Source organism: Pavona decussata, unplaced genomic scaffold (assembly GCF_977016875.1).
Source record: "Pavona decussata unplaced genomic scaffold, jaPavDecu1.1 SCAFFOLD_207, whole genome shotgun sequence".
NCBI lineage: Eukaryota > Metazoa > Cnidaria > Anthozoa > Scleractinia > Agariciidae > Pavona > Pavona decussata.
This window is the reverse complement of record NW_028145612.1, coordinates 1,293,476-1,308,611: the sequence shown is the minus strand read 5'-3', so window position 1 is coordinate 1,308,611 and position 15,136 is coordinate 1,293,476. Positions and strand designations below refer to the sequence as shown.

The following is a 15,136-nucleotide window of genomic DNA, read 5'->3' as shown; positions in this document are numbered from 1 at the left end:
TTGGGGTAACATGTTTTATACTTTGGAAATAAAATACAATGTGACTGGATTGTTCAGCCATTGTGATGGATGATAGTTGTTACAGTGGTGAAGAAGCTTTTTCCATCTTAGGAATATTTTGGGATGTTATCAGTATGATTTATTTGCAAGTTCTTCTAACTGTAAAGTATACACGCTGAAGGTGATTCCATCACTGATAAGTCAGAGGGACATGCACTATTCATGGTTAAAAATGGGCATGGGTGTTATTTCAACACGTTGCAACAGTTATTGCAGTTCCCCTCCCCCTACCCCTCTCTTCTCCAAAGTGGACTGAATTTCATGTTTCCTCTCTAAAACCGAGATTTTATGGTTTTGGATAACCAGTACAATACAAGAAAGTAGGCTTCAAGTGACATTAGTCTCTTACAGTATTTTTAGTACGAGTTGCGTCAAGATATCTGCACAGCCCCATGCATAATTATCTATACATTTGGCACACACTTTGTTTTCACGCTCGTCGTTTTTGAAAGTGGGTTGATGTGACAGTTGTGCATGGATAAATAATGTATGGGGCTGTGCCGAAATCTTTCCCGAATTGCTTAGATATTGTTTCTAATAAAATGTTGGAGTTGAAAATTTTATTTGTTTCATCAAGATCCTTCCTTCGAAAATAAAAAACCGAAATCTACACGTCAAAATGCGTGGAAAGCGTTCTGCGGTATAGCTTGCGGTTAAATTTTTATTTTCGTTTTTCTTTCTTTCTTTCTTTCTTTCTTTCTTTCTTTCTTTCTTTCTTTCTTTCTTTCTTTCTTTCTTTCTTTCTTTCTTTCTTTCTTTCTTTCTTTCTTTCTTTCTTTCTTTCTTTCTTTCTTTCTTTCTTTCTTTCTTTCTTTCTTTCTTTCTTTCTTTCTTTCTTTCTTTCTTTCTTTCTTTCTTTCTTTCTTTCTTTCTTTCTTTCTTTCTTTCTTTCTTTCTTTCTTTCTTTCTTTCTTTCTTTCTTTCTTTCTTTCTTTCTTTCTTTCTTTCTTTCTTTCTTTCTTTCTTTCTTTCTTTCTTTCTTTCTTTCTTTCTTTCTTTCTTTCTTTCTTTCTTTCTTTCTTTCTTTCTTTCTTTCTTTCTTTCTTTCTTTCTTTCTTTCTTTCTTTCTTTCTTTCTTTCTTTCTTTCTTTCTTTCTTTATTTATTTATTTGCGTGTGTGTGTGTTTGGCTGTGGATGATAAATTGATTAATATAAAACGTAAAACAACGAAAATGAGCATGACCGAACCACAACACATTCGTCATAACCAGATAAATCCTCGACAAGTGACATAAATCGTTTCAATAATAAACAAGGGCGGTTCTTTACTCACGTCTTTTTCCTGCGAGGCGCTGTGAAAGCTTGAAACATGTCAAGTTTAACCAGCCTTCGATTGAGTTGTATACATCTCCCGTAATGGCGGACGACTCGTGTGGAATGGAAACCAGGTTACGTAAATAAACAAACCTCTTTAACGCAAATGTATTACAAATCCTGTGTTCACTCGCGAACGATAAAAGTCCACGAGCTGCTATGTTGCATCAACGGCTATGCGATGAGAATCGAAGGAAAAAAGTTTGAATTCGAAGATACCATCGTTTGGGTTTTTGTGATGCATTCTTCGGTTGAATGGTTACAAAAAGGCTGTATTTGCAAATTGGCGCCCAAAAAAAGGCGCGCTTTTTCAGTTTAATGTATTTCTGTGAGTCATTATGCATAAATCGTATCTCGCATAATTATGTCATTCCGCAATTCTTATTTTGCATAATTATGCCATTCCGCACGTCTTTCCACATTCCATTCCGCAAACTCATTCCTCCTTTTACCCTCACCGCAAAAACGTTCATAAAAAATTTGAAACGACCCCCATGCTCTCTGGTACGATTTTTGGTGCCGGCCGTTAGAGCTGAGCCTAATAAATCCCTCAAGTGAGTGACCAACTCTCCGGTAGAAGGTTCGCTGGTACTGTTGTTGGGACTTCGTCTGCCTCTGGCGCTAGTTCCTTGAAGTTTTCTACCTGAAATCGGGAGATGTAATCGGCTTGGCTGTTTTGCAAGCCAGGAACATGCCGAGCACGAAATAAAATATTGTAACGTAGGCAACTAAGAACCAGGTCACGTAGAAGAACCATTACTGACTTATGCTTAGATGTTTGCTTGTTGAGAATGTCCACGAGGGCAGCATTATCGGTGAAAAATAGCACGCAGCGGTTAGCCATGCTAGTCCCCCAAATGTGGACAGCAATAACAATGGGAAAAAAACTCGAGAAAAGTAATGTTGAAACTGTGCCATTTGTCAGGAAAAGCGCCGCCAAACCAGTGCTTTCCAAATATCGCACCATAACCTTTTGATGCCGCGGCATCCGTATATAATTCAAGTGTAGAAGAATTGTCCCATCGATCTGACAGAAAAAATGCCCTGCCATTAAAATTATCTAGAAAGTCTAACCACATGCGTATATCAAGTTTAGCTTCTCTGTTTAAACGGATGTGGTGATGAGGACGTGTCAGACCGGTGGTAAGGTCAATTAAGCGGCGTAAAAATGCACGGCCTGGGATGACAACTGAACAACAAAAATTCAACAGGCCGATTAAAGATTGCAGCTCGCGCAGAGTAACGGAGCGCTTCTTATAAAATTGATGAAGTAAGGTGCGACATTTGGTAAGCTTGTCTAGCGGCAACCTGGCCTCCTGATGCACAGAATCAAGCTCTATGCCAGCGAATTGTAAAGTGGTATCTGGTCCCACTGTTTTCTCTTCAGCAATTGGGACTCCGAGGAATTTGCACATATCGAGAAAATGGTGTAGATCTTTGCTGCATTGATCTTTATTAGGTGCAATAAACAAAAAATCGTCTAAAATATGTAAAACGGCAGAGACATGTAAGTGTTGCGTGGCAAGCCACTCCAAAGAAGAAGTGAATTTTTCGAAAATAGCACAGCTTGACTTCAAACCCATTGCTAGACAACGATCAAAATAATATTCATTCGCCCATTTGATACCGAGTAAAGGATATTCCAACGGGTGAACAGGAATAATACGGAATGCGGACTTAATATCCGTTTTAGCCATAAAACAACCGGCCCCGGAGTTTTTTAGAATAGAAATGGCATCGCCAATCGTAGCATAATAAACTTATGAGCATTCATCGGGGATGGAATCGTTTACAGAAGAACCTTTGGGGTATGATAAATGGTGAATTAATCTAAATTCGTTAGGAGTTTTTTTGGGAACTAAGCCAATGGGCGAAGTGCGAAAAGTAGGATAAGGGGAAGCCTTGAAAGGTCCCACAACCCTACCAGCTTCGATTTCCTTCATTAATTTTCCTGAAACAACGTCCGGGCTCTGTAGCGCACTTTGTAAATTAGGAGACTCAAAAGGAGATAATTCGCCGATGTAAGAAATTCGAAAACCGTACCGAAAGCCATTAACTAAAAGGGTTTTAAGGGCTGGAGTATAACCGGCTAATAAAGCCTCAAACCGGTCCGCTTTTACGGGCGTGACTGGTGGGCTGTCCAACACTTGGAGTAATAACTGGCGATCCTGATTTGCCAACGTTGGAGCGCTGGTGGGTCGGTGAGACCTGACATTGGCTTGCGGGATGTTTGGCATGGCATTTAAAGCAAACATGCTCATATTGACATCCCCTACATTGCCTTCCAGCGTGAAACCTCAAGCATGTCCCTTTTGGGAAATTGTTGTTGGAGGGACGAAAACGTACTCGTGGGTTTACCTTATCCGCACTGGCGGATGATTGAGGTTTGCCCCGAAAATTGGTCATTGCCCGCAGCCATAACTCCCAGTGGATCTGATCCCATGGGTAGCTTTCGGGGGAGGATTGCCTTAGGTAGCGAAACTGCTCGTCATAAAAAAGCCAGTCCGCCGATTTCTGAGACAGATCACGCACCACTTCACAATATTTCATTAGTTTTGGGGCGTCGTCAGAAGCCTTCTCTGAATAAATGGTTACAAAAGTGTTAAAGGCAGTAAGCCACTGCTGTATATTGGTCACTTTTTTTGGCGTGTGAGAAGGCTCAAGTGTTAGCTGGGGTTGACCCGAGGCACCCGCAGTGGAGGTCATAGAAAGGGAATACTTTTCACGGGGGGGAGCTACTGACAATAACGCCCCAAAATCTATGCATTCATGAGCCCAGATTTTGGCTTTGATTTTAGCACTAACTCTAGCACCTAAATTCATACCGATACTGGTAAATAGCTGACGGGGTTGATCTCCAGCACCCAAGGTAGAAAGTTGTGGATCTGTGGACTGCGTACCTGTGAGTTCTGTAAGGTTGGTAACCTCCTCGTCCACCACATGGGCAACTTGACGGTCTGCTGTGGGGTGGCTGTCAGAGACATTCGCTAGGGGCTGCATGGCCAAGGCATCTTTAACGGCTGCAGAAACAGCAGCGGTAATCGTGGAGGTGAGCGCTTGAAGATTCAACTGGCCTTGAGGAGGCTGGGCTGGAGGAGGTTGAACTTGTAGCATGGTAGCTGGCTCGGCCACTTGCAGATCAGATGCAGGTAACGGGCGAAGACGCTTAGCACGTCTTGCAGGGCCAGCAGAACGCTTCTTAGGTGGCATGATGCAGCGAGAAGAAATAAACTAAACAATAACGGATGTTAGCGGACAGCCCTAACCCACATACGACGGAAGCGAAAGCGGGAAAATTACAACCTCAGAGGGGCCCAATTAATTAAAGTAACGGCCAAGTTTTTGCGGTATGTGCAAACAGGAAAAAGCTGTTTGCCGACTGATACGACGACGTTTTGTCCTGGGAGATTAATAAAGCCCATTTTCACCAATAAATCGATAAGCTTGACAGAAATACCAGTGCATTGGACACACCTACCGAAATAGGCGATCAAAAAGGATTGTACACTCATGCGGTATACTGCAAGCAACGATAATAACCAAAGCCAGTATAAAACAAAGGCAAAATTGTTTTCGCCAGGAGATATACTCGCTATGATGGTGAAAGCAAGAGGGAATTCTTGCCAATGCGACCAGTCCTTTCTACTAGCGGACAAATTGGGCTCTCCCACATGATTGGCTGTTATGTCACATGACAAACCACCATCGGATTAACAAATATGTGCCTAGACTACAATTGGTCAATGTATCGACATAAATAACATCATGCGTTGACATGATGTTTGGTTTGTGTTTTGTGTTCAGTTTAGCATTTCTGTTGTAAACAAACACGGGCGCATTAGCATTGTGAGCTATTGTGGGATTGGGTACGGACGTACAGTCGCACGGATGGACAGAAGTGACGTCATAACCAAACGAAAATTTTTTTGCATTCACGGGTTTTCCAATTTTTCTTAGCTATGGGGCTCCGCACGCGGGCGCCTTCGGCTCCGCTAAAAATAGCGTGATACTGTCCCTTAATTTGCGTGTAAACTGACATTACAACTAACTTCCGGCTGGAAGTTCTTCTGGTTTCAAAATATTAATGATTTACTTCGTTGATAACATGTTTCTGACCAACGAACAACCCCCAGAACACAATTGTTAATATAAGAAAACCCAAAAGTTAATATTAACATGGAAGAGATTTCCCCTTGATAAAAGTCAGCCATCAAAAGCCCAAAACGTAAACCGTACAAAGCTATCCCTCTATTGAGGTCCTCCTATAGGGATGCTTTCCGTTGGTTGGGTGCCATATGGACGCATAGGGACTGCTGCCAATAAGACCTGGCTGCCAATAGAATCAGCGTGTGCGAAAGCCTCCTTTGGGACAACTTTGGTAACTCCCAAGAGACCAAAGACAAAGTACAAACAGGACTTCTACATCTGAAAATTCACTTTACTTTTTTTTTAATTTTCTAAAAAGAACGTCTTAACAAGGTCAGGTAAGATAAGATGACTTTATTGTATCACATTTAGGATATCTCTTATAAAAAAGTCACAAGTGGTAAAAACATATTTCAAATATTTTTTATCACGAATGCTGATCGTCTAAGGAGCGTTATTTTAAAGACTTTACTACTTCAGTCTAAAATATTATTTAGTATATTTCTCCTTTGGTTTCAGCTAGCTAGCAAGACAAGACAAGCTCTACCAGTTTGGTTTAAAACAGGGCAAGAATTTCACATTCTGGAAGGCAAGGAAAGAGAAAAACTGGCTCTGTCTAAGACTGATCAACATCAACAGCTATGTGCGGATTACCTACTTACCGCTTATATAAACCAGCAGTATTAGAAAAAATGGGTACACGAACGATTATTAGTCGAAAAAACTAATCGAAAAAACTAACCGCATTGAAATCTTTGAATCAAAATAACGAGTTAATCGTTTGAACGGAACTTTATAACTACAATATAAATTCAGTACGTACATCTAAAACGCATTAAACATTACACCTTCAACTTCTCTACATACCTGCCGATCTAACAACACGCTCTTAATTACCCATGAAATTTATCCTTGACTTTTCCTAATACTAAGACGGTGGCCTCGACTTTTAAGCAGTTCTATCTTCATCTAAAATATCCGTTTAGCCCCTGACTTTCTTGATCGCAAGGAAGGCATCCACCAAGAGTAGTACGGCTGACAAGAAGCCAAAGAACTGCGAAAAAAAGAGAATAAAGAAACGTATTTAAAAAAAACCCAGGAAAATACATATTTCTAGTTTCAACTTTGAAAAAGCGAGGGGCATAATGTTCAGGTAACCCATACAACCTGGGCCATTCTTCAGTTTCTACAAACTAGTTTCCAGGGCGGGAACGAGATTGCAGTTTTTGGTCCACGCGTGAAGCGACTATAAGTATTCATATGGGTGGGGACGATCTTTGGACGATTTTGACAGCCTTGTTGCAGCGCTTGCACAAGAAAAAATTAAATCGGAAAGCACGAGAAAAGCTGCATCAAAAAATTTTATCGGTGTAAACGGGCCTTGATCATGAAATCTTTGAATCAAAAAAATGAGTTAATCGTTTGGCTGGAACGAACGGTAGCTTGAAGATATGAATTTTATTGACAGTGAGAAAAGTCTGAAAATTACATTGTGTCCAGGCTTTAGAAAAGATTTAGAATTACGTTCACTGCAAACGGAAAACGGCAGAAATGACCACCTGACCATGTTCCCTCGCAGTTTTCGGTTTCTCAGTAAAACTGAGCAGTTTTTCGTTAGCATCAGAAGCAAAAATTACTTTGCACTGTTCTCTTCTATGTACTCATTTTTAAAGAAAATATAAATGCGAATCTCACGTTTGCGTTTGCTGTTTGCCGTAAAGCATTATTCTACATCTCTCTATAAACTTTACCTCAATGATTCAAATTAACGATATCTCTTTATGAAACACGCGGAGCTTTTCAGTGTCTGTGTGTTTTGTGACATTTTCAACGTTACGTTAGTTCTCGCGTTTGTTTCGATGGTTCTGGTAAGAAATCAGTTTATTACACATGCAGACACAAGTGTTTTTCTCGTAAAATTCATAGCAAACTACATCCGCGACCCGAGTAGTGTATTTTCTACGTCCTCACTAATGAGGTTATTGATGACGTTCATGATCATTTCCCGCGTTTTCACGGTTGGTGGTGCAAACAGTGGGTGAAAAAATGGCGAGCGATAGAATTGTCTATCTAATAAAAAGAAAATTACACGGTGGCTTGAAGATATGAATTTTATTTTCTCGTGTTAAAAACAATCGAAAATAAAATTCATATCTTCCTGCCGCCGTGTAATATCCTCTATTTACTCTATTTACTTACCACGGAGACAGTGAGGACGTCGGAGTACTTCCTATAAAAAGGAACTTTGTTCCAATTGGCATCGTACAAATCGTTCAGGATGTCCGCCATTAGCCCAGAAGCGACCAAAAACAGCACAGCAAACAGTGTGGAAAACAAGAGAAGCTAAGAAAAAAATATTTCTGAGAATTCGCGGATTCACCAAGCCTACTTTTTTACACAGGGGTAGCTTCCCACGAAGTCGTTGTTAGTCGAAACCCTCCTAAAGACGACTGTGTGGGAGGCTAAAATAGGGGATTTTTGATGCGATTTTGCCAGCGATGCAGCCCGGGGGGGAGGGGGATGTACTCGAGAAAGTTTCCCACAGGGGGAGGTTCCGTCCTGACGTCTATACCTTTACCCTTTTTACACCATTTTTGACAGGAAAGGAAACCCTAGTGTCATATACCTTCCATAGAAAGTGGTACCGTTTCACTACATCTCTTTTCGGATGGTCCTTTCGAGATATTTTTGGAAGGTCCTTTTAAAATATCTAAATGATAGTTTCCCTACCTTTTTATATACCAACAGCCGGAAAAAGGTACCCCTTTCGGGCGGAGCTTTCCCGTTTAGTAAAACTTCGGCGTCTGGACTGAGCCTTAATTAGCCGCAATTTGTAGTTGAAAGAATCACCTTCTGCGTCTGAGCACTTCGAAAGACTGTACCTAGCTAACCAGGCATATACTTACTAGAATGTTCCAGTTCTTCTCCACCATTATTTTGCCTTCGATACTGAAGAGGAAGACAACGAACACAAACAGCACAACAACCCATCCAATGATAAACACCGACAAGAAGAAGTCTGCGCGCTGTTGATTTCCCTCCAACCAGAAGGTTACGTCACGGTCAAAATCAGCCAGACAGGAAAACGCAATGCAGATAGCGATCTGTTGATACAATAAAAAACAGAGAACTGTGATGGGCGCGTTATTCATGTTATTTAGCAGGTTTTAGTTTGGAGGCAAAGACTTAGTTTAGTATTGACTGTTCATTTTTTCTTCTCGGCAGATTTTTATGGGAAAACTCATTCGTATGACAAGTGACGTTGCCATGGCAATAACATTTTTGTCAACTTGCCTTATCAAAATTTGGAGATTTTTCACAAGTGATTCCCCACTTTTTAAGTTAACTTTGGCAATTGCGTTTTTTAGCGATGTTCTTTTCGATGTCCGGTTAATTTTGGTTCAGAGATGGCGAAAAGTGTTAGTGATCGTGGTTTGAAATGATAGTTCAAAATTGGATCGTTTGTTTTTAGTTGGCGTGGATCGGGACGTTTAATGTAAATATACATAGCACCACGTATTAACCATGGTGCTACTTAGGTTGATACACAGCCAGTCGATACTATCGCCTGATGAAGACCAGCAGTGTAGCAGTAGAAACGCCGTGATTCACACCTATGTGACACAATCGTGAGATAAACGATTAATTTTGAGTCATCAAAAGTATCCAAGTTCAAATATGGCGACCAGACAAAAAAAGGAACAGACATCAAGTCATCTTCGGCACATGACCACCTTATCTTGCAAAGGACACAACGATTTTATCACCTGTTGACGATGAAGCGAAATAACGTAAAAGAAAGAAGGCAAGTGGTACCCCCCCCCCCCCTTTTTTACTGTGCTTCCTTGGGCGAAGGAGGGGGTGGTATGGATTTGCTAGTACCTTCGAGGGTTTATGTAAGAACCACTCGGGTAGGCCAAAAAATGACGTGCGTCGAATTTTGGCATATTTCGTGGTGTGTCTAATCAGTCAACCAAGTCACGATGAGCTTTAGACGTCTGTCAGTCAAGGCGTGTTGTTATTGGCTAAATAGAGATTGGTATGGATCGAACTGTCTTTTTGTTAGCCAAAGGTGCAGGCTGTTTTTGCTAACGGTTCAGTGATGTTCCAAGTTATGCTTTTTTTTTTCTGCATTCCATTTAAGGGGATTTTCTCCATATGCCCGTAGTTTACCAGCAGATAAGTTGCTAGCCAGCGGATAAAATGTATGAGTCGATGTACAGTTTATCCGGTGGATAGCCGAATTTATCAACTGGATAAAGTTATCCACCCTCAAAACAACCGATCCAGGTTCTCAGGCCTAGGGGAAAGCATATTAGTAGCCTGCGCGGCAAGCGTTTCCGTAGCTTCGATGCAAAAAAAGTTGATCTGAGTTGACCCGAGAGCAAACGGAAAACGGACCTCCCCCCCATCCTCCTAAAAAAAGAACGCACGAAAACGGACCTCTCCTCCCCCCCTCCTCCTAAAAAAAAAGAACGCACGTAAAGGATTGCTGCGCATTCAGGCCACCATATCAGAGTTTGACACATTAATCAGTCTAAGAGTTAGTAATTGTCAAATATCACTATTACTTACAATTTCCAGGAACTTCAGAATTCCTTCAACAGATTTCGCGTAACTCGCATTAAGAGCCATCCTTCGTTTGTCTAAGAATATAAATGAAATTAAATTAGCGAAAATTTTTCTATCCCACCTTTGATTACGGAATACGAAGACGTAAAAAAAGGGCATTGTCGTTCTCAGAGCCCAGGGTTACTATATGAGCTTATATGGATAGTCCAGAACGAGGCTAGACACCTTTTCTCTCAGTTCTTGGCCTATCAAATGGTTTTCTGTTCTCGTCTACGTCAACACTATGAGGATTAAGAATACTACATTGGGTAAACATCTTAAGTTATCCAGCCTCGTTTTCAAGTGTCCATTCTAGGAACAACCATTTTATATATCTGATGCGTGTGGGGCGGCTCAGTTCTTACGAAACTGTACCAAAGGAATCCTTGAAGAGATATTACCACTGTTGCGATTCAAACCTCTTTCCACCTTTATTTTCTGTTTTCCACTGTTTGAAGAAGAAAAATTTCTGCTCGTCTTCTCTCATTCATGTAGACCGAGGGGAGTTTTCAAGAAAAACAACTGGCGTGCACCTTAATCGAGCGAGCCGCGCGAAGCGAAAAAACCGACTTGTGTCCGTTCCGCTCGCCCGTATCAGATTTAAGGAAAAAGAACGTGGTTCGCTGCCAAGAATTAACAAGAATGGTCCATGTTTCAAGAAATCATTCTTGTTTGTTCATCATGACTGAAAAGGTTTAGATTTTAACTGCATGGATTTTAACATCTTGGTTGTCTTTCCGCAAGCCTTCAATTCCATCCGAACCGATCGCGACTTGCACAGCGGACCCAAACGACTTTCCTTTCGCGCATGCTCAGAAGTTTGTTTGCCTTTAGTCTCGCTAAAGTCTACAAATTGAAACTAGTAATATCATGGCCCTCGCACGAAATCGGGGCAAGCGGTCAGAAAGAAGCGAATAGTATGTTAACGCAACAGTCACTTGAGAGTTTAAGACCTAAAACGTAAACAATAGGATATTGGCTCCATTTAAGTTAGTTTTCAAAACACATTCTCGACTAATGTCGCTACTAATATCAACTGAGCTAAGTATTTTTAAGTGTCTTGTCACTGTGACATTATAAGAGAGTAATACAACCAGTCGCTTGAAGTTTTAAACTTACAGGATAATATTACAAGCGCAGTGATCGACTCGGCTAACAGAACGCTCAATACAGGAAGAACTACCTCAAATAAAATCAATCAGTTTAGCTAAGACGAATTTGAAACAACTGACACGGAAATTGGGCTTTAACGGTGCTGCGATAAGAAAGAAAAATCAACGGAACTTTTTCTGAAATTTAATATATGCATGTAAAGATAGCGAAAGCGCTTTCGTTGGCATACGTGCAGGTCTTGCTTTTGCTCTGCTCTGGGAGGTTTCATGAGATATCAGTTATTTGCATACTTGTAATGTTTGCCTGCAAGCAACATTAAATACCAGATAATTGCTGTTAAAAGCAATTCCATGGGCAATTCGAGGGACTAACCAAAAATCGATCGATTAAAGTACAACTTTTTTGCCCTTCAAAAATGGAGAAATCGGAACAAAACAAATTTTCATTGTTACTGTACAAGGAAAAACTACAATTCGTCGTTCAAACAGAAGTGGGCAATATTATGAGCTGAGCTAACCTTATGGCCGACAGTAAATTACCCTGTCTGTATATCATACGTTTTGTCCAGAATATTGAGAAATGGTAGCCGGCTAGGCTAGTAAATTACGCCATGTCTTGTATTGTTTATATTCCAGCAATATTGCAAAAAAGAAAGAAAAAGAAGCAAGAAGCATTGCTCACAAATCTTTGTCTGAGTACTTATTACAAGCACTGAAATATAGTTGAGGTAAGCGAAACCTAAACCAACCGTAGAACGTGTAGAAGTGAGTGAGGTGTGATCCATTGGTTTTTTGGTCTTTCGTTTTTCATCGTTTTCATGCTTTCGCTCCCCAGACTGATTGCCTATCTACCGTTTGGTCTCCATAAAGCTGCATATCGATGCATAAACAAAACCATCGAAACGTCTCTTTTGTCGATCGAATAATGCTTACCTTTTTGTTTGCAGGTTCCCTCTCCTCGACGCTTCTGTCTTAAAGCGATTTGTCAGTTCGAACTAAGAACAAGTAAGCGTTCTCAGCTGCGAAAAAAGGCGCAAAAGAATTTTAAAAGACCAGCTCTGTCTTTATCGGTCTACTCTTTAGGAAAAAATATTATAATTAATCGTGGATGAAACACGAATGCATATCATGGGCGACAACTTGTCAACTTAAACAAATAATCATGGGTGAGCGTTTGGAATACTCTATTGATACTGGCTGATTTATGCATAACAGAGAGATTAACACCAACTTCGACAGGTATGTCACAAGAACGTAATGGAACTGTCGACTTTGATGCATATGACTGTACTCGATCTTTCGTATTCACAAAGATTTCAGTGTTATGAAAAGAGGAGACGCGACGCCAAACATTTTCGACAAGGTCACGTGAGAAAAATAGTTTACACTACAACCAGCCTTTCCAGCTGAAGTAAAGCTAGTTTCCGGTTTTCTTAGAAAAACGGAAATCAGCTTTACTTTAGCTGGAAACGTTTGCCACGTAGGCAACACTACAACTACTGCATGCCGCCCTGCATGCCTCACTGTTTAATACTAATCTGTTACCTAAAATGAGCACTCACTGCGCGCTAATGCGCGAGGATTCGTCAGTTTTGGAAAATGATTTGCTGGCATTTCGCACCTTTACATTCATGCTGTAATTCATGGGCATTCTTTCAAATCAAAGAAAATCTGCACTGTAATTTATAGCGTGTAAAAAGACAAAGATTACATAACATTGCGACCGACTTGCAATGTTCCTTTTATTAGTTATTCCCTGACTTAGCAACTCGTTTCGAATAAATAACAATCAACCGATGAAGAATATTTATGATATTTAATTTTCTTATAAAACACACCGTAACTTAAGGCTGGTTTCCATATGATCGCGGATCACAGATCGCAGATCGCAGATCGCGGATCGCAATAAGGTCTGCGATCGTCTGCGATCATATGGAAACCAGCCTTTAGATAGAACTTGATTCTATCTTCTGCGATCGCAGACGATCGCAGAAGTAGTCTCCATATGATCGCAGACGATCGCAGACCTTATTGCGATCTGCGATCCGCGATCATATGGAAACCAGCCTTTACTCTCATGTCGTCACAAAGTGATAAAAATTAAATCACAATAGAGACCATTTGACTTTGTTAACGTCAGATCAATGTATTTATTATATATGTATTGATTATTTACGAACTTTTAATAGTGAATGAAGATACACAGGCAGTGAGAAAATAAGTTCCAAAACAAAACATTGTTCACACATGACCATGTTTACTGAAACCCAACGCGTTCCATTTCGCTTGGAGGAGGATAGCTAGTCGATACCAGCGAACGGGACCAGCGAACAATTGGACTCGATATGGAGCCTTTGTGAGGAGCATTCATTTACCCAAAATCTGCAGGTTTATCAAAAGTTTTACTGATACGAAAACCTGTTGGAAAAGTTGTCAGGAGAGGGAGAGCTGTTAGGAAAACGAAGCACCAATTAATCGTGATAAAAATTAAAATATGTTTCTACAGTACTAGCCCATGGTGCCACTGTTATCCCTAAATACAGCCATAATATTTTGTCCTTATTTTGTATTTCGCAATAACTTTTTATCTCGTGATGTTTTTTATTTCGTGATGATTTTTAATCCCGTGATAATTTTCAGTATCTCGTGATAAGTTCGTAGTTACAAAAGGTCGTCTCTTAATTGCAAAACTCTTGAGGAGTCTATGGACAATTTTTTCTCTTACCTATATACCTCGCTGAAATTTTGGCTTCCTGAACTTGTGAGCCGGAAAGGCAACAAACGAAACTTCAAGATCTCTTACCTTTTCCTCTCGGCGGCGGAACTTCTGTATTCACCCTCCAATATCTCTTCACACAATCGAAACGGCACGACGCGAAACGCTTCTGGCTTGAATACGAATATTACCAAACTGATGTGTCATACGTCATCAGTAGCCAATCACACGCACGTAAGACCAAGTCATCTTCAGCCGATGAACTGCAGACCCCAATTAATACCCACGTGCGGCCCCAAAAGACATTTTACCCATACCACCCTACGATTCATACGAGCTGTATATTCCCACTGTTAGTACGTAACTTACTTTTACAACTACAACGATGCCCCTCTGCGGGGGCAACAGTAGATGACTCTTCATGAATGTAAGTCCAATTTTTATGTCCTATGAACAAAACTTACTTTTCAACGCTGCATTTCCTCCGAGAGACACTTCTCGTGGTCTTAAATACACGCAAAAGTACTCGATATCTAGGAAACAACGTAAGTTCTACGTTCTTATAGAACTTCGAGCTTAAAACGATGGCAAAACAATGCTAACAAAACATCCAAATTCCTCCTGGAAACTAAAAAGTTCGTTTCGAAGAACGTTCTCCTTCACGAGAAGTGGTAGTTTTATGTCACGAAAAATATTACTGGAGACACAGATATGGAGTGTACGTAGTCTAGCTTGTGCTGTTGTAGAATGCTTGCAACATTTGATTCACGATATACATCAGCTTCTTATGTCAAAAACTAAGGACTACTAGGAAAACCAGATGACTAAGAAGCAAGGACGACAACTGGACATTACTATAAAAAATATATATATGGCTACAAGTAAACCTCTTTAAAAAGCGGTATTTTGTGCCTGATTTGTCCGTCTTCTGAAAGAAAAAGGGATAATCTGCGCGGGAAATGTCCACATAATATGCACGTTGTAAGAGCAATCTTGATACGTAGCAGGAAGTAGAAAGGGAGAGGGGAGGGGACATAGGAGCGCGCGTTCGCCTCGCTTCGCGCGCGCCCCTTTCTTGCGTCTACCTTGATGCATCCTACTTCTGGTAAAGATCGGAGGCTAAACTGCCACATCAACTTAAATTTATAAGGGTTATAAATTTGCTTAAAGATTAAA

At 40.6% G+C, this 15,136-nt stretch overlaps 2 protein-coding genes across 3 annotated transcripts; both read right to left on the bottom strand.

The window, feature by feature from the left end:
- Window positions 1-3,475: 3,475 nt before the first annotated feature.
- On the bottom strand, window positions 3,476-4,661 carry LOC146460815 (uncharacterized). Its single transcript, XM_085087635.1, has one exon. It carries the CDS (start codon window positions 4,583-4,585, stop codon window positions 3,476-3,478), a length of 1,110 nt encoding a protein of 369 aa, XP_084943761.1. The 5' UTR covers window positions 4,586-4,661.
- Window positions 4,662-5,855: 1,194 nt separating this feature from the next.
- Window positions 5,856-14,170, bottom strand: LOC146460814 (uncharacterized). 2 transcript variants are annotated; one of them, XM_085087714.1, is made up of 6 exons: window positions 14,048-14,135; window positions 12,178-12,263; window positions 10,097-10,167; window positions 8,428-8,625; window positions 7,721-7,864; window positions 5,856-6,575 (listed from the first exon to the last, which is right to left on the bottom strand). In XM_085087714.1, the coding sequence occupies exons 3-6, from the start codon at window positions 10,154-10,156 to the stop codon at window positions 6,504-6,506; spliced, it is 474 nt and encodes a 157-aa protein (XP_084943840.1). In that variant the 5' UTR covers window positions 10,157-10,167; window positions 12,178-12,263; window positions 14,048-14,135; the 3' UTR covers window positions 5,856-6,503. The 2 variants fall into 2 exon arrangements, with proteins under 2 accessions (XP_084943840.1, XP_084943841.1); XM_085087715.1 differs by lacking the exon at window positions 12,178-12,263 and having other exon boundaries at window positions 14,048-14,170.
- Between the last annotated feature and the right edge of the window lie 966 nt (window positions 14,171-15,136).